Below are 26,298 nucleotides of genomic sequence, written 5' to 3'. Positions count from 1 at the left end.
AGATTGATTGTTCCTCTTTAAATAACAGACATTTCTAAACTTCTTTCCCCCTAGCAACTGTTGATAGATTTTTCAGATCAGCCTCTGTATGTTCCAGTGAGCCTGTGTCCAACTGTGCTTTTTCTAGTGAATACAACCCAGAAGCACAGAAAGGAGCATTGGTGCTGATGGTTTTGACCTCAAGCATGCCAGACTGTAGAGCAAGTATAGGAAACTCAGTTGTGATTTTGGTCATTGCCTTGCAGATAACCTCTTTCTGGAGAAGGCTCTGGAGCTCGCCAAGCGGCATGCCAATGCCCTGTTTGACTACGCGGTGACAGGAGACGTGAAGATGCTGCTGGCTGTCCAGCGCCATCTCACTGCAGTGCAGGATGAGAATGGGGACTGGTAAGTCCAGACTTCCGTGTACAAGGCTTGTTTTAGGGCAGGGGAAGAGAGCTAATCAAGGTGTGCATGCTGGCTAGAGAAAAGGAGAATTGAGCAAAATGATTGAATCATATAACTAGAATACTATCTTTCAAGGAAAAGAATGTGTCAGTAAGGTTGAGTGGCATAATTTGCTTCTCCTGTCCTGTGGCTCTCATCTCCTGGACTCTAGAATCACTGGAATACTCACCTAAGAGTACAGCATTCTGGACAAGGAAATTAAATTGTATGTGTGTGTATCGGGGGGAAGTGGGGCAGTACTTTTTTAAGAATCTTGCTTTATTTATGGAAACAAAATTTGGAATAATATTTAGTAAATATATATGAAGAGTAATAATATTTGCTTTAATATCATTTGCTTTGGAATCCTAATATATAAAAACCCTGGGTCCATCACATCTGCAATGACCGGAGGCTCGACCAACCAGAAGTCAGTCCTGCAGTCAGCACTGGGTAGCCGTGGTGACCCAGCACTGACTGCTATGGCTGTGGGCATGGTGACCCAGCACTGACTGCTGAGGGGGCTACGAATCAGGCCTGGAGAGAGGCCTGAAGAAAGAAGCAGGGTCTGATCCATAGCCTCTGTGGCAGCTGTTGATCAGCACTTGCCTCTCTCTTTCTTCCTGGGCCTGGTCAGCAGCCATGCCTCCATTTCTCTCCAGGCCTTCACCAGAGCTGCTGATCAGCCCCACCTTTCTGATCAGACCCTATTGATAGGCCCAGAGATGCTGACTGACACAGAAACTGACCAATCAGAACCAAATTGGCCAGCAGAGGCAGGCAATTGGGGGGGAGATCAGGCCTGCAGAGGAGGACAGTTGAGGGCAAGATTAGGCCATCAGGGGAGGGCAGTTAGGGGTGATCGGGCAGGTAAAGGCAGTTAGGGGTGATCAGGCTGGCAGGCAGAAGCAGTTAGGGTCAATCAGGCAGGCAGCCAGGTAAGCGTGTAGGAGCCAGCAGTCGGACATCCCCCGAGGGGTCCCAGATTGGAGAGGGTGCAGGCTGGGCTGAGGGCTACCACCACCCAGTGCACAAATTTTGTGCACCAGACCTCTAGTAATATAATAATAAAATGTGGTCCTACCAAATCCCTAAAACACTTGTTATCCCAAAAGTGTATTTATAATAAAGACATCACATTCTATGATCATACCACTCTGAACCCTCCCAATCTTGTCTTATCTGAGAAGCTTAAGCAGGGTGAGGCCTGGCTAGTACTTAGATGGGAGACAGCCAAGGAATTCGGGGTGCCGTAGTCTTTAAAAAAAAAAATGACAGCATAACAACAAAATGATTAAGACACAAATGTCATTCTTTCCTGGTTACTGGTTCCTTCTCTACTGCCTCTGTTAATGGTCACCAGTCTGTGACTGGCTCGGGCTCATGACCGCTCTAACCCACATTGCACGAGAGTCTAACATTCCCAACACCATGCCTCCCATTCCTGCTGTGACTGGGCTTGTACTTGCAGAGCCACCTGGCTTCTTTCTAAAAACGGTTCTCTTCGTCCTCTCACTGAGACTTCTAAAATGATCTCAGCAGCCTACAAAAATAACAAGACAGCAGCCCTCAGATTCAAATCAGATGCCTTATCTGAAGCCTTCCCAAAATAGTGTTGACAGCGAAATCCTTTTCTGTGAAAGGGCTCTTGAGTGCTGCGTTTTAAACCTCCGCTTACAAACCGAACCCAGCGCTTTAGGAAAGTGCCAATCTCAGGTTTTCAGAGACCTTTGTTCTCCTTGCAGCGTAACCAAGGATGTGGTATAACCACTGGCCTTGTTATACAGTATGAGAGGAGCCGGTGTGCCCTTCTTGGTGTAATGCCATGAGAAGCAGAATGTTTTTTCAACTGGGTTGAGTTCTCTGATTAGCACTCAGTACCGTATAACCACAAGAGAAAGCAGTGAGCCGAGGCAGGACAGCAGCATTTTCAGTGACATTGTTAGGGACCTGCTGAATGATGAGCCTAAGGAAGATGAGCACATACCAGTTAGAAAGAGACAGCTGCTGTGGGAAGGGGATTGTGGGAAGGGTAGAGGCGCATGCATTGAAGTGGGTGCATTGGGGTTGGGGGAGGCAGACACACGTGTAAGGACTCTGGGCATCTATGGAGGCGCTGAGGAGGTGGCCTTCCCTGCCCAAGCAGGAAATCAAAACTTAAGATCCCCTCCTAGGACCCCAGACATACCCATGCAAGCAGGCTGGCAGGGGCTTGACACAGCCAGAGGCCAGAGGGCTGAGACTTGGGGAGACCAAAGAGGAGTCCCCGAAAGAATGTAGACAAGAGGTACCTTTTGCCCTTCAGAACTTAGGTCTCTTGTTTTCACTGAGCTTGTCCTAGGCAGCTAACAACCTGAATCCTGTGGCTATTAGTCATCACAGAAAATACAACCACGACACAAAATAATAAAGACTTCTGGTACTGGGGAAATTCCCAGGAGGGTGTGAGGATTTGGGGAGGAAGGGGAAGTTGCTTCTGCTGTGAAGTGCTGAGCTGCACATGGAAAATTTTAGGCCGTTTTTGAAGCATGGCCTTTTTCTTGGTACGTGTGCATCATGTCTGCGTCAGACCTCAGGCCTTTTTCAGAAGTCTCCCTCCAGCCTCTCATTTCGAGAGACAGTAGTGAAACTCTGAAACCCGTCATTAAAAGAAATCTCTCCCGAGTAATGGAGTCACACTTCTTTTTGGGGGCCCTCCTGTGCCAGTCCTAAGGCTGATACCCTTGCTATTGCTAAGAAAAAGGCCTGGGTGAAATGACACCTATTATCTTTATATTAGAGCAGATCCGGTCGGTGCCTCAAACCACAGACTTACTGCCGCCGGGTGACACTTGAGTGTGCCCGGCATCACAGTCTGCCCACACTTTAGCGTTATTTATCCTCTTAGATCCGTGGTCGGCAAACTGCTGCTCGCGAGCCACATGCAACTCTTTGGCCCTTTGAGTGTGGCTCTTCCACAAAATACTACGGCCTGGGCGAGTCTATTTTGAAGAAGTGGCATTAGAAGAAGCTTAAGTCTAAAAAATTTGGCTCTCAAAAGAAATTTCAATCGTTGTACTGTTGATATTTGGCTCTGTTGCCTAATGAGTTTGCCGACCACTGTCTTAGATGTTCACCTACAACCCTCCAGAGCAATGTGCATGTGCCCCTAAAACAAGATTAAGAGATGATATTGACGCAAGACTGACCTGAGCTTAAATCCCAGCTTCACCTCTCTAGCTCTGTGACCCAGGTTGAATTCTGTTATACCTATGAGTCTCCCTTTCATCATCTGAAAAATGGGGATAATCTTACCTATCTCGTTCGATTGTTGTTATGATAAAGGATATAATATATGTCAGGTGTTTAGCAGTCTGGTAAATAGATGCTCCAACAAACAGTAGCCACTTTTATTACTGTTATCAAATTAATTTTAATAAGGTGTTTTTTTTTAACAATTAAAGAAAATGGAGTGATGCTTGGCAACCGCCAACCTTTTTTACTTTGATAGTGTAAGCTCCTAGGTTTCCTCAGTCATCCTTATTATTGTACCTAAACTGTAAGGCTGTACCAGGCCTGTCAGGCTGACCTAGAGAGAACCGGCCTCCAAGGCCGGAGAGGGAGAGAGATGTAGAGAAAATTGTAGTTGTGCAGCCACATGGTAAACTCAAGAGGAGACAACTCTCTCTGCCTAGGAAGTTGGGGAAGTCTTCTCCAAGGAGGTAAGGCTTGAAGTGGAGTATGAAGATGGAGAGGCAGCAAAACCATCTCAGGCTAAGGGGGTATCTGTGAGGGAGAAACACATTGGAGTGTTCCTTAAAAAGTTTGTCAAGGTTGCGGATTGTTTGACCTATTAACCAGAAGGTCATGGTTTGATTCCCAGTCAGGGCACATGCCTGGGCTGTGGGCTCGATCCCATGTGGGGCCTGCAGGAGGCAGCTGATCAATGATTGTCATCACTGATGTTTCTCTCTCTCTTTCCTCTCCCTTCCTCTCTGAAATCAATGAAAATATATTTTTTTAAGTTTGCCTCAAGAGTCTTCTACTCATTAAAAGCATGACTTTATTTTCCCCTCTTAGGATCTCAGAAGATCTTAAGCCACCACAGTGTACTTTGCAGGATGGCAGGGCAGGTGAGGTAGCTGCATTTTCTGCACAGATCCGAGTTCAGGCACCCCACGTGCATTGCCTACCTGTCAGGGAAAGTTACAGAAGAAAGTGCCCTGGAATGTGGGGGCAGGGACAGAGTGGGGATTTGAACTCAGCTCTCTGCCTCAGAGCCCAGGTGCCTTTCCGCCTGAGCGGAGTATCAAACCTGAAAGCACCCAGAGACAAGGCAGGCACCGTAAATGAGTGAAGGAGCCCTGGGTAGGCAGAAGAGCACCCACCTCATACTCAGACATGCTACCAATTCAGAACATTTGGGGCTAAAGGAAATTAGGAATGAGAGCCAGATGTAGCCTCCAGATCTAATCATATCTTGGAAATCTTTTTTCTCCCCATTTACATTTTAGCTGATTGTTGCCATTGTATTTTTGTTCCAGTGTCTTACACTTAGCAATCATCCACCTGCATGCTCAGCTTGTGAGGGATCTGCTAGAAGTCACGTCCGGTTTGGTTTTGGATGACATTATCAACATGAGGAATGACCTCTACCAGGTAAGCAGAACTATCAGGGATTCAAATGAAAAATCTATGGTTTGTATAGCCACATGCACGTGTGTGTGTGTGTGTGTGTGTGTGTGTGTGTGTGTGTGTGGTGTGGTGTGTGTTATTTCTAATAATGTTAGCAGTAGAGATACATACAACAAAACATCTTTGCAGGTAAGATCCTCAAAGCCTATCACTCAGGAATGTTCTTCAGTGAATAGGATGCTTTGATCTGGTGTGCTAGCCGTCACCCACAGTGAAAGGTCACAGCTGCTGCAGGAAGGTGAACTTGAAACTTTAGAGGCCATCAAAGAGTCCATCCATTTTAGAGGAAGAACCTCGCATAAATGCATCACGTCTGTCAAGAGAAATAAAGTTGAAAAAAAGACTAAGCTTGCAAAGACAATCGTTTGCGAGAATTTTGAGGTCTGCTGAAACACATTTTGACAACCCGTAAATTACATGTATATCAAACAAAAGGTGCTGATGCAATCAGAATACAAAAAGATGAAAAGGCTGCCTGAGGAAGAAAAAATGTCTTTCAAAAACAGAAAGAGCTCAAAGTGGGCTCAGAAGCCACTTGAGGAACTCCGTTAGAGAGGCCTTCAGAGCTGCAGAGAGAAGCTAGGTGGAGCTTCTGGAGGCTGCCTGCTGAGCGCATGCACATGTCAGCGAGGAAAGGGTGAAACTGCTTGGGCAGAGCCAAAGCCTGGGTGCCGGGTGCTGGGAGCTCCAAGACCTGGGCCAGCCTCCCTGGCTAAGGGACCTACGGCCACACTAGCATGGGGCGAGGGGGCTTCCACTTTCCAGAGCTGCCCCCACATCTCTCCCCTGGATGCTGTCCTGGCCCCCACCAGGCTTCTGTCTGTTTGTTGGTCTCATCCTGGCTCAGCTGTCCTGTTTTTTCCTGCCTTCACTCAGCCCACAGAGACTACCCAGACCTTGGCCTAGATGGTATGCTGGATGCCCGAGTCAAGCCTCTCTCTCACGCTGAAAATACAGATAGCGATCACATACAAGTATTTACGTGATAAAGGGCTAGTTGTCAATTTTTAAAGCAGATGATATGAATCCTTTTTATTTCCTCAAAGCAAATGTACTAAAATGTTTACTAGTACACTTAGCTATCAACAGGTTTTTACCTGTGAATAAGTGTTCCCTGAGCCGAAACCAGGTTGGCTCAATGGATAGAGCATCAGCCTGTGGACTAAAAGGTCCCAGGTTTGATTCCGGTCAAGAGCATGTACCTTGGTTGCGGGCACATCCCCAGTAGTGGGTGTGCAAGAGGCAGCTGATCAATGATTCTTTCTCATTGATGTTTCTAACTCTCTATCCCTCTCTCTTCCTCTGTAAAAAATCAATAAAAATATTTTTTTTTAAAGTGTTCTCTGAGAAGGCAAACCACAAGTTCCCATTGGGTGTAAGGCTTCTGTGGCTGCTGGGCTTCATGTCAGAGGACAAGTGAAGCTAGGGATTCCTCCCTGACTCGATATAAAATAGCCAGGGTGAGGTCTAATGTCAGATACACTGCGTGTGAAGGATGTCTTCTTCAGTACTTTCCATAACACTTGAGGGTTGTTAGTATTTGGCCATAAAGCTCGATTCGCTGAGGCTTTGGAATGCCTGTTCCTTTTCGCCATCCGCCTGTGTCGGTCAAACTAGGCACCAGGCGGGTGTTGTCACTTTGCGACCCTCCTTTCAAAGGCTGCAAACTTCACTGCCTGTAGGTCCGATTCAGGGAATTAGTTGCTTTTCTGTTTATACATAGGACCTGCAAAGGACACAGTACAACAGGCTCCGTAGTTGGGATTTATTGTGTGCTAACCTCCTTACTCAATCGTTTGGTTGCATATATTGAGACTCCAGGGTGCTAGAGCAAAACCCTGAAACCACCACCTGTGGCACTTCTGAGCCTTTTTTTTTTTAATGTATTTATTATTTTTTAATATATATTTTGTATTGTTGACAATATTACAGATGTCCCCCATCTCCCCTCCTTTGCTCCACTCCACCCAGCCCCCCCCCCCCCCCCCCCACAGCTTTCTCTACACTTCTGTCTCTGGGCTATGCATGTATTCATATAAATTCACATAATCTCTTCCCATTTCCCTTCCTTCCCCTCTGAGATCTGTGAGTCTACATCAAACTAAAAAGCTTCTACACAGCAAAAGAAATCGTCAACAAAATGAGAAGGGAGCCGAGACCGGTTTGGCTCAGTGGATAAAGTGTTGGCCTGCGGACTGAAAGGTCCCAGGTTTGATTCCGGTCAAGGGCATGTACCTTGGTTGCTGGCACATCCCCAGTGGCGGGTGGTGCAAGAGGCAGCTGATCGATGATTCTCTCTCATCGATGTTTCTAACTCTCTATCCCTCTCTCTTCCTCTCTGTAAAAAAATCAATAAAATATATATTTTTTTAAAAAATGAGAAGGGAACCCACTGTGTAGAAGAACATGTTCACCAATGACACATCTAACAAAGGGTTAAATTCAAAGTCTATAAACAACTCAACAAAAGGAAGACAAACAATCCAATTATAAAATGGTTAAGGACCTGAATAGACTCTTCTCCAAAGAGGGCATACTGATGGCTAAGTGACATGAAAAAATGCACAACCTCACTAATCATCAGAGAGAGACAAATCAAAATGGCAATGAGGTTATCACCTCACACCTGCCAGAATGGCTACCACTAATACATCAACAAACAAATGCTGGCAAGGGTGTGACGAAAAAAGGAACCCTACCAGTAAGTGCATGGCCTGTATTAATGCAGACTGGCGCAGCCACAATGCAAAACGGTATGGAGTTGCCTCAAATTAAAATTGGAACTGCCATTTGACCCAGAGATCCCACTCCTGAGCCTTCTGACTCAGGGACTCTCAGGAGAATACAGGCCCATTTTTTCCCTCCCTTCCCACTACTACTCTTGTTAGCAGGCAAAGATTCTGGATCCCCTGTATGCTTTCTACATCTCAAACACACACCCAACAGCAACTTTGATTTGAGAGCTACAGACCGCTGAGACTTGGACTCTTGTTTAGCTACTGTAGAAGTTCTCTGTTAACTATTCTTGATGAGAAATTGAGCAGTTCTCAAAGTAATTTGGATTATTTGGCAATTGTCTTAAACATTCTCCCAAAATACCTTTCTTCGTACATTTCTGTGGCCATCTGTCATGATCACATTTCTCTCCCCACCCACCCTCTACACGCAGAATAATCCAAGTCCACAGAACTAAGGTTTTACTGAAAATATTTCTTTAATCTATTCCCTTTCAACCCTACTTCCTCTCCCCTTCCTCTCACTCCAGTGTGTATGATGTGGGTTTTTTATTTGCATATGTTCCTATAAAACATTAGTGGGGCTTTTTGTGACTGTATTTTTTGTGTTTTCAATTATGATAAATATAATATATACTCATAGTTTTTAAAAGGGCACAGGGGATGTACATTCCTTGGAGAATCCCAAGTTGCCCTCCCTGACAACATGCAAGTCTCCCAGTCCCACCCCCAAATAGAACTATTATGATTGTATTTTCTCATGTATCAGCTACATAAACATATAAGTTTTATTTATTTTTTTTCAATTACAGTTGACATAGATTATTATATGCTATTATAGTGACATACACTATTTCAGGTGTACAACATAGTGATTAGACATTTATAAATTTACGAAATGATCACCCTGAAAATTCTACTACCCATCTAACACTATGCATAGTTATTACAACACTAGAGGCCTGGCACACTAAATCCATGCGCAGGTACAGTCCCCAGGCCTGGCCTGCGATCAGGGCCATCTTCCCTGGTTGCCTACAGCTGGCCCTGCCCATTGCTGCCACCTACCTCGGTCCTTGTTTGTTACTGGGTGATCAGAGCCTGACAGCCTGGTGATGGGCCCAATAGGTTCACTGTTCCCACCGGCTTTTGCTGGCCCCACCTTTGCCACAAGTTGCCCTCTAGGTGTGGGTGATTGGTGGGTTAGGGACCTCACCCTGGTGCAACCTGCAACTCTCACCCCCCATTTTCCATCAGGCAGTCAGAGCCTGCTGGCCAGGGAAAGGGACCGAGAGGTGGTCAGTGCCCTCATAGTAACCGGTCGAGCGGTCGTCTGGTCGTTCCACCCTTAGGGTCAATATGCATATTACCCTTTTATTACATAGGATTTTGACTATATTCTCTATGCTGTACTTACATCCCCATGACTGTTTTCAAAACTGGCAGTTTATATAGCTTAATTCCTTAAATAGGTAGATACTTTAGTATATTCCATATACAGTCTACATTATATTATACATATGGGTCCTGCTCAGCATTAACCTTTTCCTTTCATTTGTACTTGGATGTAATTATAGATTCATACATGATTGCAAAAAATGTTCCGGAAGGTTCCATGTACCTCTCACCCAGTTTCCCCAATGGTACCATCTTATGTAACTATAGTTCAATATCAAAACCAGGAAATTGACATTGATACAACCCACAGATCTTATTTGGGCTTCAGTTTTACGTGGGTGTTGGTGTGGGTGTGGGTGTGGTCGCGCACGCACATAATTCTTCATGAATGTCTTTTTTAAATGCAAAATTGACTCTGTGCTATACATGCTCTTAGATTTCTGCCCTCTCTGTTTATGGGACTCACCCATACACCTGTGGGCAGAGCTGGTTTGTTGTTTCTAGTTCCTGAGGAGAATCCCATAGTGTCCATCTTCCACCTGCGATGTACCTGTTTCCCAGCAGAGGACACTTAGCCAGCTTCTTGCTTCCTACCTCCGTACACGATACTGCAGTCAGTATCCTCACCCTGGCCCCCCTGTGGATTTGTATCTCTCAGACTCAGGAGTTAGGCTGCTGGGCCATTTGTCTGCTTGGCTAGAGGAATGCTTGCATACGTCCACATGCCAACAGTTATGCATAGCATAACTCTGTTTATGGGTCCCCATATTGTGTGATTCCTGGGTCCCTATATAGTGTAATGGTGTAAGACATAATCCTGGGGTTTAAGATCTAGAGCCTGAAATATCATAGAAAACTTTAGGTTGGACCATGGGAGAAAACTTTGAAAAAACAAAAGAACTCCTCTCTTATGATAAAGAATTTATAGGGGAGACTGAGGGAAGGTCAATGGGAGGGGGGGGCGGGAGGATGAGAAGGAGACATATGTACTACTCTTTGTAATACTTTAAGCAATAATTTAAAAAAATAGCAAAGGATAAAAAAATAAAACGAATTATATTGATGCTACAGATAATGCTATAAGATCTTACCATTTCAGATCTTTTATTCTCATTCTGTTTTCTTTTCCCGTCTCCCCAAGTAGCATTCTGATTAATGGACAGCTTTTATTTACTTACTTGTTTATTTTTCAAGAGGAAGGCTTTTATTGAATACCCAAGAGCCTACATATCTAAAGTTTTGAGGATATTATTCTATTTTAAGCCAAGAAATAGTTCTAAAAGACCAAAAAAAAAGGGGGGGGGGGGGAATTTGGCAAAATATCCTGTCTTGTTTCTACTGTATTAATCAGTGTAACTGAGACTTAGACAGCTGAGATCTTCCATCCAAGTTTCCACGTGCTGTGGGAACCCACACCAGCCAAGACCTTTAGCTGGCACTGCTACAGTAGCTGCTTCCTGAGAGGGAAGTTTAAGTGAATTGTCACTAGACAGGCTGGAGTTCACAGGCTCTTGTGAAATAGACTGATTTGTATAAAAATATATTGCTGTCCGGCCACTGTGGCTCAGCAGTTAAGCATTGACCTATGAACCAGAAGGTCACAATTCAATTCCCTGTCAGGGTACATGCCCAAGTTGCAGCTTGGTCCCCAGTGGGGGGCATGAGGGGACAGCAGTTCAATGACTCTCATCATTGATGGTTCTATCTCTCCCTCCCCCTTCCTCTCCAAAATCAATAGAAACATATTTAAAAAAAAAAATATATATATATATATATATATATATATATATATATATATATATATGTAGGTAAGTAGGTAATAGAGTGCTATTCTCTGACCTCAGTTCTATGAAAGATACTTTTGTGATTGTTTGTCCTATGCATATTTAAAACACCCAGTTTTCAAAACATTTGCATTCACTGAGATCCTACTTATGGGCAGAGTCTTTACCTACCTCGTAGGCTTCAGCAGGTCAGCTTGTTTGTTCATCTGAGCTCTCTTAGTGAGGTGGTGCTATTGTCTAATAGTCGGCAAACTCATTAATCAACTGAGCCAAATATCAACAGTACAACGATTGAAATTTCTTTTGAGAGCCAAATACTTTAAACTTAAACTTCTTCTAACACCACTTCTTCAAAATAGACTCACCCAAGCCATGGTATTTTGTGGAAGAGCCACACTCAAGGGGCCAGAGAGTCACATGTGGCTCACAAGCTGCAGTTTGCCGACCATAACTTAGACTCTAAGTTATAAAGTAGATAAACCTTTCATATCTTTTATGGGGTCTATAAAGTTCTGTTGACTGATCTCATAGAGCCAGTCCATGGAACAGTATTTTTTAATTTAACAAATTTATTTCCCATATCAATTTAACAGCACCTTTGTTCCTTGGTTTCTATTGAGTGGTTCATTTAAACTTCAGTAAAACTGTAGCCTTGATTTGATTTGTTAACATGTGAAATTATAAGCTGAAGATAGAATCCTACAAGAATTTCAAGAATACTAAATTTACTATGAGATGAGTTAATAGATCAGCAATCAGTAGCTGGAATGAGAAACAACAAAGCTATTCAGAATGGTAAATGGAAAAATAATATTAATAGGTGGCTAAAAGTCCAGTTTATATACTTCATTCCTATATGATATGGGGCAGGGAGTCATTCCTTTGCAAAGGTGAGAACTTAGCTGATCTGGGAATGAAAAATAACTCAGTGCTGTGACGGCTGCCACGCCGTGGGCTGTGAGTGCTCGCTGCTGACAGTGTTATCTCCTGCCCCTTCTCCGACTTCCCAGACACCCTTGCACTTGGCCGTGATCACCAAGCAGGAGGCCGTGGTGGAGGACTTGCTGAGGGCTGGGGCCGACCTGAGCCTTCTGGACCGCTTGGGGAACTCTGTTTTGCACCTTGCTGCCAAGGAAGGACAGGATAGGATTCTCGGGATTTTACTCAAGCACCAGAAGGCAGTTCCTCTGATCAACCACCCCAACGGGGAAGGTAAGAGAAAACACATAGCATGGTATGACGGCCGCTATCTGCATTCTAAATGGTCAGTGTTTGATAAATACAGGCTTTTGTTTTATTTGCACCAAAGTGCTTTTAACCTTAGTCACCCGGAGTTATCATCTCTGGGAGGACTTCTGTTGCTCACCAGAGCTGATTCCTTCAGAGATGACTTGGGAGAGCTAGTCAGGAGAAGGAATGAGCAGAAGCCCGGCAATACTGGGCGTGAACTGGAGAAAGCATCCTTTCCTGCGAGAAGGTTGATTTGCCCACGGTGTCTCCTGAGAACATAGAGGGAGACTGTGGGTTTCCATGCACAACCGCTGACTTGCAGCGCCTGGAAAAACCGGCTGGAACAGAGGCTCCCTCAGCACCAGACGGGCTGCAACCCACCAGCCCTCCCCGCTGTGGGTCAGTCTTGTCTCTCCCTTCAGCTGCACAGAGGGCTGTCTTGGGACCGCCTTCCCGCCCCATGACAGTCCCTGTGCTTGGGCCGCAGGTCTCAATGCCATCCACGTGGCCGTGATGAGCAACAGCATGGCATGCCTGCTGCTGCTGGTGGCCGCCGGGGCGGATGTCAACGCGCAGGAGCAGAAGTCGGGCCGCACGGCACTGCACCTGGCCGTGGAGCACGACAACATCTCCTTGGCCGGCTGTCTGCTTCTGGAGGTAAGGGATGCCCGGGTTTGCCTTCGCATTGAATCCCAAGGGTGTTTTAGGAAAATCTTTTCCTTTTTTTTAGTTTCTTCATTGATTAAGGCATCACATATTTGTCCTCATCCCCCCCATTCCCATCCCAAACCCCTCCCCCAACCCCCCTGTTGTCCTTGACCACTGGTTAGGTTCAGCCTTTCTCCCTACATTCCACTCTTTTCTTTTTTTAAAAAAATATATTTTATTGATGTTTTACAGAGAGGAAGAAAGAGAGGGGGGATAGAGAGTTAGAAACGCTGATGAGAGAGAATCATCCATCAGCTCCCTCTTGCACACCCCCTACTGAGGATGTGCCCGCAACCAAAGTACATGCCCTTAACTGGAATCGAACTTGGGATCCTTCAGTCCACAGGCCAAAGCTCTATCCACTGAGCCAAACCAGTTTTGGCCCTACATTCCACTCCTGTTTCATGTCTACGCAAGGCTTCAGAGTCACAGCCTGAGACATTCCCATGGGCCCTGCCTGGGAGCTCTCACTGGGGGTTATTTCAGGGGCAGAGCCTGCCCCACAGGGCACCTGTTCTAGGAATACAACTCAAGGAGCCCTGAGGCGGGGGTCAGGGGGGCGAGCGCACCTCCACCTCACCGTGTTCTGTGTGGGCCGGGTCGCAGGGCGATGCCGATGTGGACAGCACCACCTACGACGGGACGACTCCCCTGCACATCGCGGCCGGGAGAGGCTCCACCCGGATGGCGGCTCTTCTCAAAGCAGCAGGTAAGGCCGCCGGCAGTCCGCTGTGGAAAAGGGTATCGGCGATGCAAACCCAGCTGCAGCCCAGCAGCCCTGCCACCCCCTGTAAGCCACAGACCTGCTGACGGCCACAAAGCGCTGTTCGCACTAGCAATCCTGGACTTCGTCCTGAGCGTCGTGTCAGTTCTTACTCCCTAATGCACCCGTTTGTCGTGGGTTTGGGTTGTTCAGTGGATCTGTTCATGACAACAGATCTTAAGCACCAATTTAATCCCTTCCAGAACTCTGAGCAGTACAGCATCATCACATCAGGAGTCCCCAGAAGGAGAAACGTATTGCTATAAGAAATAATTCAAAGATTTCCTTTTGCAAGAAAGGGCTCTTAGGAGTTGAAGTAAGAGGAAAAAACAAACAGGACTATCGTGTATATTGAGTACTATTGTGTGTGAGGCACTAAAAATTATAGCATTGATTGACCTAGCTCTGTAGGCATTGCACATGCACTGTCTCATTTCACCTTACTTAATCCACAATAACGCCTGGAGACAAATCCCATCAGTATCATTCCCATTTTATAGCAGAGAAAACAGACTAGAGAAGCTTTTTCACCTCAGTCTCAGGGTTCCAGTAACAGTCGAGCTATGACTCATGCCTTGTCAGTCTGAACTTACAAACGTTTTTCTCCCTACTGTGTTTCTCTCCCCTGCCGTCTCAAGGATCTGCAGGTGTTACTCCAGTTAATCCTCTACTCCTGTGAAGTATGGAAAAATAAATCCTGCTCATTCTTGAATCTCTAGTATTATACTTTGAATATTTAGAATCTCCAAGTCTATTTAATGAAATTGGTATTTCATATCTGCCCAGATAGTTCAGATTTACTTGAGAGGTTATTAAAATTTTTTAGAAAGTAAATGCTTTATTAATTCAAGAAAACAGAGCAGGTTAAACACCTTCTTAAAAAGTTGAGTCTAGAAAGATGAAGGAACTTCTTTGGGGCACCACATTTTTCTGACAAGTAAAATCATATCCCACATAAATGTGCTGGCTTCAGCAGCAAGCATCCCGGCAGCCTTTTCTGTTCTTCTTTGTCTGCTTCAACTTTCTCTTGAATAAGCTTCTAGTTTGGTAAGTCAGTGGTTGCTTTTAAGAAATGCCTTCAGGCAAGAAGCTATAACCCTTTCAAAAATGCTTTGTCTTGAATGCTCAGTATCCCAGGGGAGGAGTGGCCAGTAGCAGTGTCTTTGGTAGATAAATGAGGGAACTCGGATGAAAAACATGATCCTGGACCTGGAGAGTATTATGCTAAGTGAAAGAAGTCAGTCAGAGAATGACAGGTATCACATGACCTCACTCATATATGGAGTCTAAGTGACAAAATAAACTGGTGAACAGAGTGGATCCGAGATATGGAAGCATGGAATAGAGTGTGAACTCTCAGAGGGAAGGAATGTGTGTGTGGGGGGAGGGGGGGAAGTAATTAACCAAGAACTTTGTATGCATATATGCATGGCCCATGGCCACCATAGGCAGTGAGGGCCTGGGGCTGATGGGAGGGTGGGAGGGGTTCTAGAGGGAAAAGGGGGACATACTTTCAACAATGAAAAATTATTTTTAAAAAAGAAAAACTTAGTCTTGGGCTCAAAGTCATGAAGAAGGTCACTTAAGGAATCGACATAGCTCAGCTCCTCTGGTCTTTGGTCCTGTCATTGTTCATCTGAATTTCTCCATTATTTTCATTGTCAGATGGCACTGCCTCGTACATCAGGCTAGGACTGGGATAATGAAATAATAAATAGCATCAAGGTTCTCCTTAGACTCTCATGAGACACTCCCTATTATTTTTTTAATCTTTATTGAAAGTATTTACAGATGTCCCCTTTTTCCCCATGGATCTATTCTAGCCCTCACCCCCCCACCCCACCCCCCCTCAGGCCTTGACCACACTATTGTCAGTGTTCATGGATTATGCATATAGGCATACATTTCTTTGGTTAATCACTTCACACACACACACACACACACAAACACACACACACACACACAGGCCTTCCCTCTGAGATTCAACAGTCTGTTCTGTGCTTCTAGGTCTCTGGATGGAGCACTCCCTATTATTACAGTTAGCACAAGTCACATGTTCTCCCAGCAAGATAAAAACAAGTTCCTCTTCCCATAAGGGTGTGCTTCACTTACTGCTGCCCTGAGACATTCAGCTAAACTCCCCTTAAAAGAGTTGCTAAGACTTTGAAAAATAACTTGAGCTCTAATCTTGGAGTTACTCTAGGTGTTCCTTGCTGTGGGCTAAGAATCAGACTAGATTTTTCTAAGATCAGCCTAAATTCTTCAGTCACTATCCATCCTAGCAGAGGTGTTTTCTGGTGTTTTTGTTCAGTGATCAGGGCCCTGGCATGCTGTACCCAAGAATAAAACTGAACATGTTGTCACTAGACAGCAAGCATCTTTGTTCTTTTGAGCAACTAGGGGAGGAAGTTGAGACATGCACATAGTTGTAAACTTTAGGACTCTCATCCTGAGGGTGTGCCCTAACACCTGTAAACTGCTGTTGTTGGTCCCTAAATTAAAGATGCATCATTCAGTCTATCCTATGGAGTTAAGTGTGAGAGTCAGAGTATTCCAAGTCTTTTGTTTTGAAAGTGTCCAAGGATGTGTAGGGTATCATCAGATACCTTTACAATCAAAATAAATTAGAAATTAAGAGACAGTCTCTGGATATTTCAGTAGAAATGTTTTACATGTTTACTAGAGGCCTGGTACATGAAATTTGTGCAGTAGAAAGAGAGGGATCCCTCAGCCTGGCCTATGCCCTCTCGCAGTCCGGGACCCCTCAGGGGATGATGTCTGCCTGCTGGCTTGTGGCTGGATAGCCTTCTGCTGCTGCACAGCCTGCTGCTTGAGCTTCAGCAGCAGCTGCAAGTGTACAGGGTGAGCCACCATGGTCTGTCCAGCAAACACCATCGAGTGGCTGAGTCAAACGAGGAGCAGGCTCACCCTGAGTTCCCTGCACTTTCCTGAGTCACTGAGTTGTTTAGACTGACTGCCTTCTACAGAGAACATTACTGAGTTTGGGCCTAAGCCAGCAGTTGGACGTCCCCCAAGGAATGTAGCAGTGCACCAAGCAGCAGGCAGCCAGGGAGGAGCCTGAATTGGGCCAGGTGCCGCACCGCTCGCACCCATCCCAGCGTGCTGCATGTGCTGCCGCTGCTCAGTAGTGCCATCGCAGCATCAGGAGAGGCTCCCAACACTGGCAGCTGTGCTCACCAGCCATGACCCCAGCCACTGGCTGAGCAGCGCTCCCACTGTGGGAACTTACTGAACACCAGGGGGGCAGTTTCTGCAATGAGCGTCTGCCACCTGGTGGCCAATGTGCACCATAATGGTAGCTTAGGCTTTTATACACACACACACACACACACACACACACACACACACACACACGGCCCGATGCATGAAATTTATGCATAGGGAGGGGGTGTCCCTCAGCCCAGCTTGCACCCTTTCCAGTCTGGGACCCCTCAAGGGATATCTGACTGCCCATTTAGGCCTGTTCCCAATAGGATATGGCCTGGAAACCACCATAGGCCCCTTGCCCAAGGCCACTCCCCCCAGTGACCCAAGCAGAGGCTCTGGTATCTGGGATTTATTTATCTTCTATAATTGAAACTTTGTAGCTTAGAGCAGAGGCCAGAGTGGGCCAGGGCAGATGGAAAGCTTGGCTTCCTCCATTGCCAGGGGCAACCCAAGCCTCCTGTTCTCTCCAGCTCTGTGGCCTCTACCATATTTGTTGGGTTAATTTACATATTTTCTCCTGATTGGCTGGTAGGCATAGCAGAGGTACAGTCAATTTGCATGTTTCTCTTTTATTAGATAGGAATAAACTAGTAGCCCAATTTTCCGGGGGGGGGGGGGGAGGCGGGGGGGCGGGCAGGCAGACTCAGCCTGGCCTGCACCCTCTTGAATCCAGGACCCCTGCAGAATTGGGACTAAACCAGCAGTCCCCTTGCAATCCAGAACTGTTGGCTCCTAACCACTCATCTGCATGCCAGCCTGATCCCCCTAACTGCCCTCCCCTGCCAGCTTGATTACCCCTAACTGCCTCTGCCTTGGCCCCGCCACCATGGCTGTGTCCAGAAGGACATCTGGAAGGTCATCCAGACGATATTCGGTCTTATTAGCATATTGCCCTTTTATTAGTATGGATAAGTAATGTTTATATATGTATATAATCTGACCCCTGCAGGCAGTTGGCATTGAAGAGGTCTGGGTTTGCCTAATGCTGAGTAACTTGACTTTTCAGGAGCAGATCCCCTACTGGAGAACTTTGAGCCTCTCTATGACCTGGATGACTCGTGGGAAAGGGATGGAGATGATGAAGGGGTTGTGCCTGGAACCACACCCCTCGATATGGCCACCAACTGGCAGGTGAGTGTAGCCCCAGTGTTTATGGCAGCTCCGGGGAGGGTTGGGGGAGGCAGAGGGAGCTGAAGGTTCAGGAATGTAAGAACAGAGGGTCTGCCTGGGTCTTTATTCTCCAAAGCCCTTGCCTTTTACTTTTTAAGAAAGTCTCCTTATCAAGAGCTGGTTTTGTTGTTTGGAGATCTGTATGCCCCCAACAACAATCTGTGTGCTTATCTTGAAAAGCTTATCCATGAGAGATCTAGGTCAGCAGAGTTCTGAGTGTGAAGTGTATGCCTAATCTGATCCGAGTTAAGTTGTTAGAGAGGTTAGACCAGAGAAAACACATAATTCACATTGGGAGGTACCCATTCTGAACCCACACCAGGATTACCTCCGTCTTCATTTCTGAAGAAAGAATAAATGCTACGGTTTGCTTGAACTTTGGTAAGTGATTTCTCCAACACAGAAGGAAACTGGGGAGTCTTCTGAGGAGGTCAATAATATGAACAGAGTAAACAGACTTAAAGCCTTCCTCAGAGTGCCACTCATCTGAGACCTGACAGTGAGAAGCAGGTACGAGGTCCTCCTGGCCCGGTGAGACGAGCCGGAGGGAGGAGGTGGGCAGCACACAGATCTCCAACACAAGGAAATGGACTTCCTCAGGCCAGGCGCTGCTCCACACCCAGAAACGGCTCCTGCGGTCCCCGTGGATTGGGCCGGTGCCCCGGCAGAGACCACACGGTTCTCCTTTTACATCGAAGCCTGGCTTTCCCAAAAGCCTCGCCACAGAATGCAGAAAGATAACCCAGCTCAGGGACCCAAGCCTTGCTTCCCCAGGGCCGCCAGCAGCCACGTGACTGCAGAGGGCACAGAAAGGCTCCGTCGCTGTGGGATTTCTTTTAGTTTTAACTTAAGACTTTTCTGGCCCCTCAGTTAGAATGTAGAGGCTAGAAGGCTACTACCAGGCCTGATGAGCATTTCTGTACCTCTGCGTCAGCAAGTCTATAAAACTACTTCTCGCAAGCCTTTTCCTAGGGAGGGGGTCAGCGAGGGGCCACAGCTGCACAGCCCTGAGGAAGGGCACACCTCCCCTGCCCCAGCTCTAGAGGAGACCTCACTCACCAGGGACTGACCAAGACATGGCTGGCGTGGCCGCCTGCACTGCCTCAGGCCCTTGCTCCCTCGGAGGCTGGGTTGGGTCCTCCAGCCCCTCTCAGACAGCTCCTATGGAGCAGCCTCCCGGCCCCACAGTCCCAAAGGGCCCGCGTACCCTGGGCCATGGTGCTGACTGCTCTCTCCACTCGTCCATCTTCAGGAACCAGCACCTCCCAAAAAGGACACGCTGAGTTCTTTATTAAAAAAAAAAAAAAAAAAAAAAAAATCCCTTGTGGCCCCTTTAATGTGCAGCTATTCCCTGTGTTTTTCTCCCACCAGGTATTTGACATACTAAATGGGAAACCATATGAGCCCGAGTTTACAGCTGATGATTTACTGGCACAAGGTGAGTCCTCTTCGCCAGCGCTGTCCCCACACCGTGACTTGGAGGGGGCGGGGAGAGCCGGCATTATCCGGATGTTCTGTGAAAGGCACAGTGGTTCGTTATCTCAGAATCAGGAGGTCCTGGAGGTATGAGAGGGAATAGCCAGTGGTAACCTACTAAAGCATGTGCTGCTGGTGCTCGGCGGGGTTCCTGCTGACTCTTGGGAAAGGAGCCTGGTGGCCTCCAGGGGGCGCTGGAGGGTGAGCAGTGTGGCAGCCACCGCGCCCTCCAGAGTGTCCCCATTCAGCCAGGACAGCCCTGTCTCTTCTTCGTTTCCTTCAGGAGACATGAAGCAGCTGAACGAAGATGCGAAGTTGCAGCTCTACCAGTTGCTGGAATTTCCCGATCCAGACAAAAACTGGGCCACTCTGGCGCAGAAATTAGGGCTGGGGATACTCAATAATGCCTTCCGGCTGAGTCCTGCTCCTTCTAAAACTCTCATGGACAATTACGAGGTAACCCATCGCCTGACCTTGCTAACGATGTGCATTTGACTTTGCTCTGTTGACGTCACTACTGGGCACAGCCCCTTCCCTCTCCCTTCATTCTGAGGAAAAGAAAATCCGTCCTTACCCATGTCCTGAGGGTGGCCCCGGCCAAGATCAAAACCCTCTTTCCTGGGAGGCTATTTCCAGGTATTTGGAGATTTTATGCAAAGATGACCCTCAGGGCCTGGGCCAGGTAGCTCAGTGAGTGGCAGCGCCGTCCCAATGCACCAGGGTTGCAGGCTCAGTCCCCATCCGGGCACACACAGGAGACAACCAGTGAATGCATGGATGGACGGAACGACAAACCAACGTTTCTCTCTCTCCCCTGCTCTAACATGGATTTCCTTTTAAAGAAATTTTTTTTGAAAATGCCACCTAGAGCACATGTGTCAAACACAAGGCCCGCGGGCCAAATCCGTCCCACCAGGCCTTGCAATGTGGCCCGCACCGCGCTGTCATCACTGCACTCCGCTGCATTTCCATCACAATGACAGTTTATGACTGTTCAGTAAACCATTCGGCCTGCGATTTAGGCTGGATTTTAGATTTTGGCCCCTTCTCTGATTGAGTTCGACACCCCTAACCTAGAGGGTCAGGATGGTCACAGCACGTTGACGGCCCTAAATAAACACAACAGACCGTAATCAGTAGCCATGCCTTTCCTCCCCTGAGAGCAGGCCTGATCCCGTATCAGGACGTGGGATCTGCTTCCCGTGAGGCGACTCCTAGCAGAGCCGTTACCTGGTGACATTCCCATTTCTAAAGCAAGATCAGAAGGCACGGGGAGAAGTCATTTTCTCTGGAAAGTGGTGTTGATAGCTCTTGTTTCTCAGCGGTTTTCAGGGCCTCAGCTCCCACAGGGATACTGCACACACTTCGCTCTAGGCAGTTTCCCTGCCTCGGCCCACACACATCCCTCCCCCTCCCTCCCCCCCCCCCCTTTACACACACACACACACACACACACAGAGTAAAGCACCTCTCTGTAATTTCCTGAGTGCTTTGAGCTGCAACAGGAAACTTGACTCAGAGACGGTGTTTTCTTAGACGCCCTCTGTGCCGACCTCTCCGGGACCATCTGGCTGTGCTGGTGAGGAAGCAGCTTGGAGAGGGAAGGGTGTAGGGTGGGGTGTGGTGTGGCGTCCACCGCGCCTGGCTGTTCCCCGCCCCGGTTTGCACACAAGAACATGCTCTTCCTTCCTCTCTCCCCTGCAGGTGTCGGGGGGGACAGTAAGAGAGCTGCTGGAGGCCCTGAGGCAGATGGGCTACACTGAGGCCATCGAGGTGATCCAGGCAGCCTCCTGCCCACCTAGCACGGCCGCCCCCGGCCCCGCCAAGACCGCTGCGCAGGCCCACCCCCGGCCTCTCTCGCCCGCCTCCACCAGACAGCAGCTAGGTAAGGAGAGCCAGACGGAACAGGCAGCTGAGACAGTCTCCTGCCTCTCAGGCCGGGGGGTCAGGCCAGGGTGTTCAGTTGCTTGCGACGCAGCCTGTCCTCCCCGCCATTATGTCCGGAATGTACTGTCCCGTGTCTGTCTCCTCCCCGCCCTCCGGGGCTCATGGTTCTCCCTCCTGACACCGCTGCTGCTCGGGTACAAGGCTGTCCCCAGGCATGGTCACAGCTACATGTGAGTTACTTAGGTTCACAACAAATCCTAAAAGCAACCTGTGGGTGGTTAAGGTAAATAGTATTTCTCTCATCTTTTAAACGTAAAAGAGATGGAGAGAGAAATGCAGGGGAGCAGCACTGGCATTACTTCCCCCCTCCCACTCCTCAGCCTCCCCCATGCTCAGGACACAGACCTTGTCTCCCATTGCTCTTAGCTCCGTCTGCCAGCCACATAAAATATGTAATGTGATGGACTCTCTCACAGCCGGACAATCCTGTATGCGCCTTCATTCTCCTACTCTCTCTAAGCACCCATCTCGTGCTTCTTCTTTCCCACCCCAGCATCCCTTCCCCAGCACTCCTGGCTTCTCCCTCCCACTGGATCACCTAGCAGGCATGCTGTGGTCTCCCTCATTTTTCCAAATAAAACAAAAGCACTCCTTGTATCCCACTTCCCCTTTATCTGCAATCCCTCCGCTCTCCACACAGCAGAGCTGCTTGGGAGAACCTCCAGAGGTGTTCTTTCCGCCTTCTCTTCTCCCCTTGACCCTGCCGTCGGACCCATCCCCCCTCCACCGGGTCTGCTCACCTCCCAATGCCCAGCATCTGCGCCTGCTCACCGTCCTTCCTGTCTTCTCCGCTGCTCTCGGCACACGTGCCATGGGCCATCCCACTGCTTCACAGGCTCCCCTCCTGGCTTTCCCACAGCGCACACACCTGGGTGCCTCCTCCCACGCCTCTGAAAACAGCCCCCCAGGGCCCAGCCCTGGGTCCTCCTTACTTGCCCTCACTTACAGGAGGCTTGTTCCCAGTTGAACGGAGCATTGGCCATGTCAGGCAGAAGCACTGCCACGCGCCATGAGTCCCAGACAAAGGCCTAAGCATTCCTGCGAACGCGCCCTGGTCCAAACCACCATTCAGCCAGCCCTCTCGTTTTTTCCTCTCTGCAGCCACCTCCCTCGTCCAGTCCCCTGTCACTGCTGGTCTCCATTCCTGCAGCAGCTCCTGATCAGTTTCCGGTTCCCTTCAGTCCATTCTTCACACAACAGGGAGTTTTAGAAATTAGTGAGAGCCCTGGCCGGTGTGGCTCAGTTGATTGAGCATCGTCCCACGGACCAAAAGGTCACTGGTTGGATTCCCCGTCAGGGGGCACGCAGGAGACAGCTGATCACTGTTTCTCTCTCACATCCGTGTTTTTCTCTCTCCCTCTCCCTTCCTCTCTAAAGTCAATAGAAACATACTTTTAAAACCTTAGTGAGATTGTGGTAATCCCGTTTATACTCTCCAATTCATTCATCCACTCAACAGATCTTCCCTGCGCACATCCTATGTGCTTAGCACTGCTGGAGGCTTTGAGCAGTGCAGGCATGTCCCTTCTGTATCCAATCCCCGTTTTACCCATGGCTGTCCTCTGCCCTCCCACCCCTCTGCCTGCTGCTCCGCTGTCCTTCCGCCCCCTGGCTCACTAGCCCACCAGTCTCTGGGCGGGGGGACCTGCTCTTCCCCTTTTCTGCAAAGAGCCTCCGCTGCCTTGCTCCTTTTGGCCACTCAGTTTTGGCACCAGTGTCACCTTGTCAGGGGGCCCTTCCAGGGGGGTCAGGATGGGAATAGTGTCACCACCAGGAAAACAGCCCACATCTGCTGCCTTAAAACCTGATGTTCCTTCCACACAAAGGAGTGGGTACTAGATGTGAAAAAGCATGAAGCCCTTGATTTGTAGTTATTATTAAAATACTTCACAGCTCCCAACGTATAAGAGAAACCCAATAAAGATTGAATGACTGGGTAAGTCGTTCAGTAACAAGACAATAGTCATGTCACTGCATTAGAGTCTTCATTTTAATATTGGAATTTAATATGTAAAATAGCATTTTGATTCAGGTATATTAGATTTCTGTTCCTTTGATCACTCTCTCTATATAGGAAATAATTCACATTGTTCATTCAAATCCATAAAGACACTTCTCAGCAAGGAGATTCTTACCTAATTGTCCAGTATGGACTCATTTTCATCAAAATCACTTTATTTTTTGCTACAAAAGTTTCTTTGAGCCAGTGTATAAAGCTGAATAGTGTATGAGGTCCAGAAAGGTACTCCTATTTTTAGTTCCTGCTGCTTTCACCAATTTATTTTGCTTAGTTTCAGCAGTTTCCCCTACTTCAGCTATAAAATAGGTAAGACAGTGGTTGGAAAAATACAGCTGGTTTCTAAGAAAGAAAGGGACCCGTTGAGTCCAGAGAATCCAGGAAGGATTCCGATAAACAGGAGACTAGGTTGTAAGAGAGACGTGAAAACATTTGGCTAGTTTTGGTATCTTCACAGTTCTGGTATCATCACAGTTTGGGTATCTTCACAGTGTTTCTATCGCTCTGCGTGCTCTTGGACCCTCTGCCCACCGTGAATGGCTGTGGCAAGCCGTCAGTGTGGGTGGGACATAGTGACCTGTAGAAGCTAATGGGCAAAAACCGCCTGCGTGCCTTTTCGGTTGAAACTCTGAGCTGGGAGGGAAGCAGAGGTCTGACAGGGAAGGCTGGCCTGGTTCTGCCCCCTAGTGACTCCCTGCTGTTCCCCCTCAGACGAGCTGGGAGACGACAGCATCTGTGACAGTGGCGTGGAGACGTCCTTCCGCAAACTCAGCTTCACAGACTCTCTGACCGGCGGCAGCCCGCTGCTCGCGCTGCACAAGATGCCCCACGACTACGGGCAGGAAGGCCCCATCGAAGGCAAGATCTAGCCCACCCGCGGTTTCCACACCCTGCCCAGCGAAGCCCTGCAGTTCATTGGATTTGCCGACAAAAGGAAGAGACAGTGCACCAGCGGGACATGGGCCGGGGCTTGGGTGGCTCTGGACTGAACCCCGGGCCTCCGATAGGAAGCTGGCTGCCTCTTTTGGTTCTTGAGTTTCGGTGCGGCTCCCTGGCAGAGAGCAGCTACAGCCCCGGCCTCGGGCGGGGCTGGTGCCTCTGGGAGGGGGCGCGCCTGTGGGCCTCACCAGCTGCTTTCCTGTCATCGCCACTGCCCCTCTGCTGCACGTCCGCTGTCACTGAAAGGCTAACAGCCCCCACCCGGTATTCTCTCTGGCGGCCCACGGCACAGTCGTGCGTTCAGATTAAGGATTAAGAGAGTTCTTAATATTTTATCCAGGATATCTTAAATGGGGTATTTTGAAATGAGGGTCAGTGTATAATTAAAAAAACAAAAATGCTTCCTGCTTTTTCTAATGTGGTTTATCTCTGTGATTTGAAAAAGAACGTGTACGTGTTGTTATTTAAACATGGTTACAATCAGTGCTGAAAATGGTATCTTCCCCCTTTTTCTGCATTTTGCTATTGTAAATATGTTTTTAGATCAAATACTTTAAAAGAAAAGAATGTTGGATTTATAAATGCTATTTTTTATTTTACTTTTATAATAAAAGGAAAAGCAAACGGATGGCCTTGTCTTATTGGGTCTAGACGGATACTGTTCTTGCCGCCGCAGGAGCATTCCACAGCCTGGCTTTCACATTCCCATTCCCCTGGACCAGCAGTCGGCAAACTGCAGCTCCCGAGCCACATGGGGCTCACAAGCCGCTGTTTACCGCTCTGTTGACTAGTGAGTTTGCTAACCACTGCCCTGGACAGTCAATATTTTGATCTTGAAATAAACGAAAGAAGAGTGTGGTAACTGGCAATGAAAACTGGGTTTGTAAAGTCCTTGCTTGGCTTGTTCCATTTGTATCGCCTCCCCTTCCCCATCTCATTCACGAGTCTCCTCCTCGCGCCCCAGGGTGTTCTCATGCCCTCGTGGTGCACAGAGGATTGGAATTGCAGCATCCAATTGAGGGCCTTGGACAAGGAACCTTGCAGGGGCGCTCTGTGGAACTGCTCTTCGCTCAAAGAGCTGGAAATGAGGAAGCGGAGAAATGAGAAGTGCACGAGGTGCTATGGTGGACACGGGGATGTGCCACGGAGATCCCTCTTTCACGGGGGACTTGTGGGCCCAGCCGTTGGGAGCACCCTTGGCAGACGGCTTCGGCTGTGGAGAGGTCACACAGGTCACACCCAGTTCCATGGCAGCTCCATGTAACACTGATGGGCGTGCTGGATGAAAGCCCATCCCCCCCAGGACACCGGTGAAGGGCTGTTTGACCTCCAGAGCTCCCTCAAGGTGGCTAAGGCGCTATGTGGGTCTGCGTCCCAGCTTAGGGCTTCCCTCTGCCCGGCACTCTTTTTGCCCCTCCTTCCCACGGGTAGAGCACTCGGAGCTAGTGCTGACCAATTGTGCACAGCATGCGAAGTCATTGTTTGTGAAAGCACCCCAGTGAGGTATGCACAGTGACCCTCAATTTGCAGACAAGGAAACTGAGGCTTTCAAGAGTTGGAGGAGGTAATGGCGGAGCTGCTGCTTAGTTTATACCCAGGTCCACTGAGCTCCAGAGCTCATGGGTTGCAGAATTACCTTGGTAGGATTAGAAAGTGGATTAAAATAATTGAGTCCAAAAGTAGATCCCAAAATATATAGGAGTTTAGTATATGATAAAGTAAAAGTTCAAATCAATTAGGAAAAGATGATGAATCAGTAAGTGGACGTTCCAACTCGTAAATTGCTTGGGGGGAAAAAATCTA

The 26,298-nt window shown here is 47.9% G+C and overlaps 1 protein-coding gene across 12 annotated transcripts in view; it reads left to right on the top strand.

The window, feature by feature from the left end:
* Positions 1 to 25,123, top strand: part of NFKB1 (nuclear factor kappa B subunit 1) — a 136,530-nt gene extending 111,407 nt beyond the window's left edge. For 10 of the 12 annotated variants that reach the window (XM_045570387.1, XM_036410292.2, XM_045570373.1 and 7 more), the window contains 10 exons: positions 246 to 387; positions 4,950 to 5,064; positions 12,028 to 12,229; positions 12,735 to 12,904; positions 13,562 to 13,664; positions 17,953 to 18,077; positions 19,488 to 19,554; positions 19,876 to 20,048; positions 21,297 to 21,477; positions 24,268 to 25,123. In XM_045570387.1, coding sequence (XP_045426343.1) covers positions 246 to 387; positions 4,950 to 5,064; positions 12,028 to 12,229; positions 12,735 to 12,904; positions 13,562 to 13,664; positions 17,953 to 18,077; positions 19,488 to 19,554; positions 19,876 to 20,048; positions 21,297 to 21,477; positions 24,268 to 24,425 — 1,436 coding nt within the window. In that variant the 3' untranslated portion in view covers positions 24,426 to 25,123. Of the gene's footprint in view, positions 1 to 245; positions 388 to 4,949; positions 5,065 to 12,027; positions 12,230 to 12,734; positions 12,905 to 13,561; positions 13,665 to 17,952; positions 18,082 to 18,468; positions 18,627 to 19,487; positions 19,625 to 19,875; positions 20,049 to 21,296; positions 21,478 to 24,267 lie in introns of those variants that run through there. The other 2 variants (XR_004983020.2, XM_036410334.2) reach the window with 2 other exon arrangements.
* Positions 25,124 to 26,298: the final 1,175 nt, after the last annotated feature.

This window comes from Pipistrellus kuhlii, unplaced genomic scaffold (genome assembly GCF_014108245.1).
Source record: "Pipistrellus kuhlii isolate mPipKuh1 unplaced genomic scaffold, mPipKuh1.p scaffold_m20_p_1, whole genome shotgun sequence".
Lineage (NCBI taxonomy): Eukaryota > Metazoa > Chordata > Mammalia > Chiroptera > Vespertilionidae > Pipistrellus > Pipistrellus kuhlii.
Note: the sequence above shows the minus strand (reverse complement) of the source record. Positions and strands in the feature narration are given on the sequence as shown.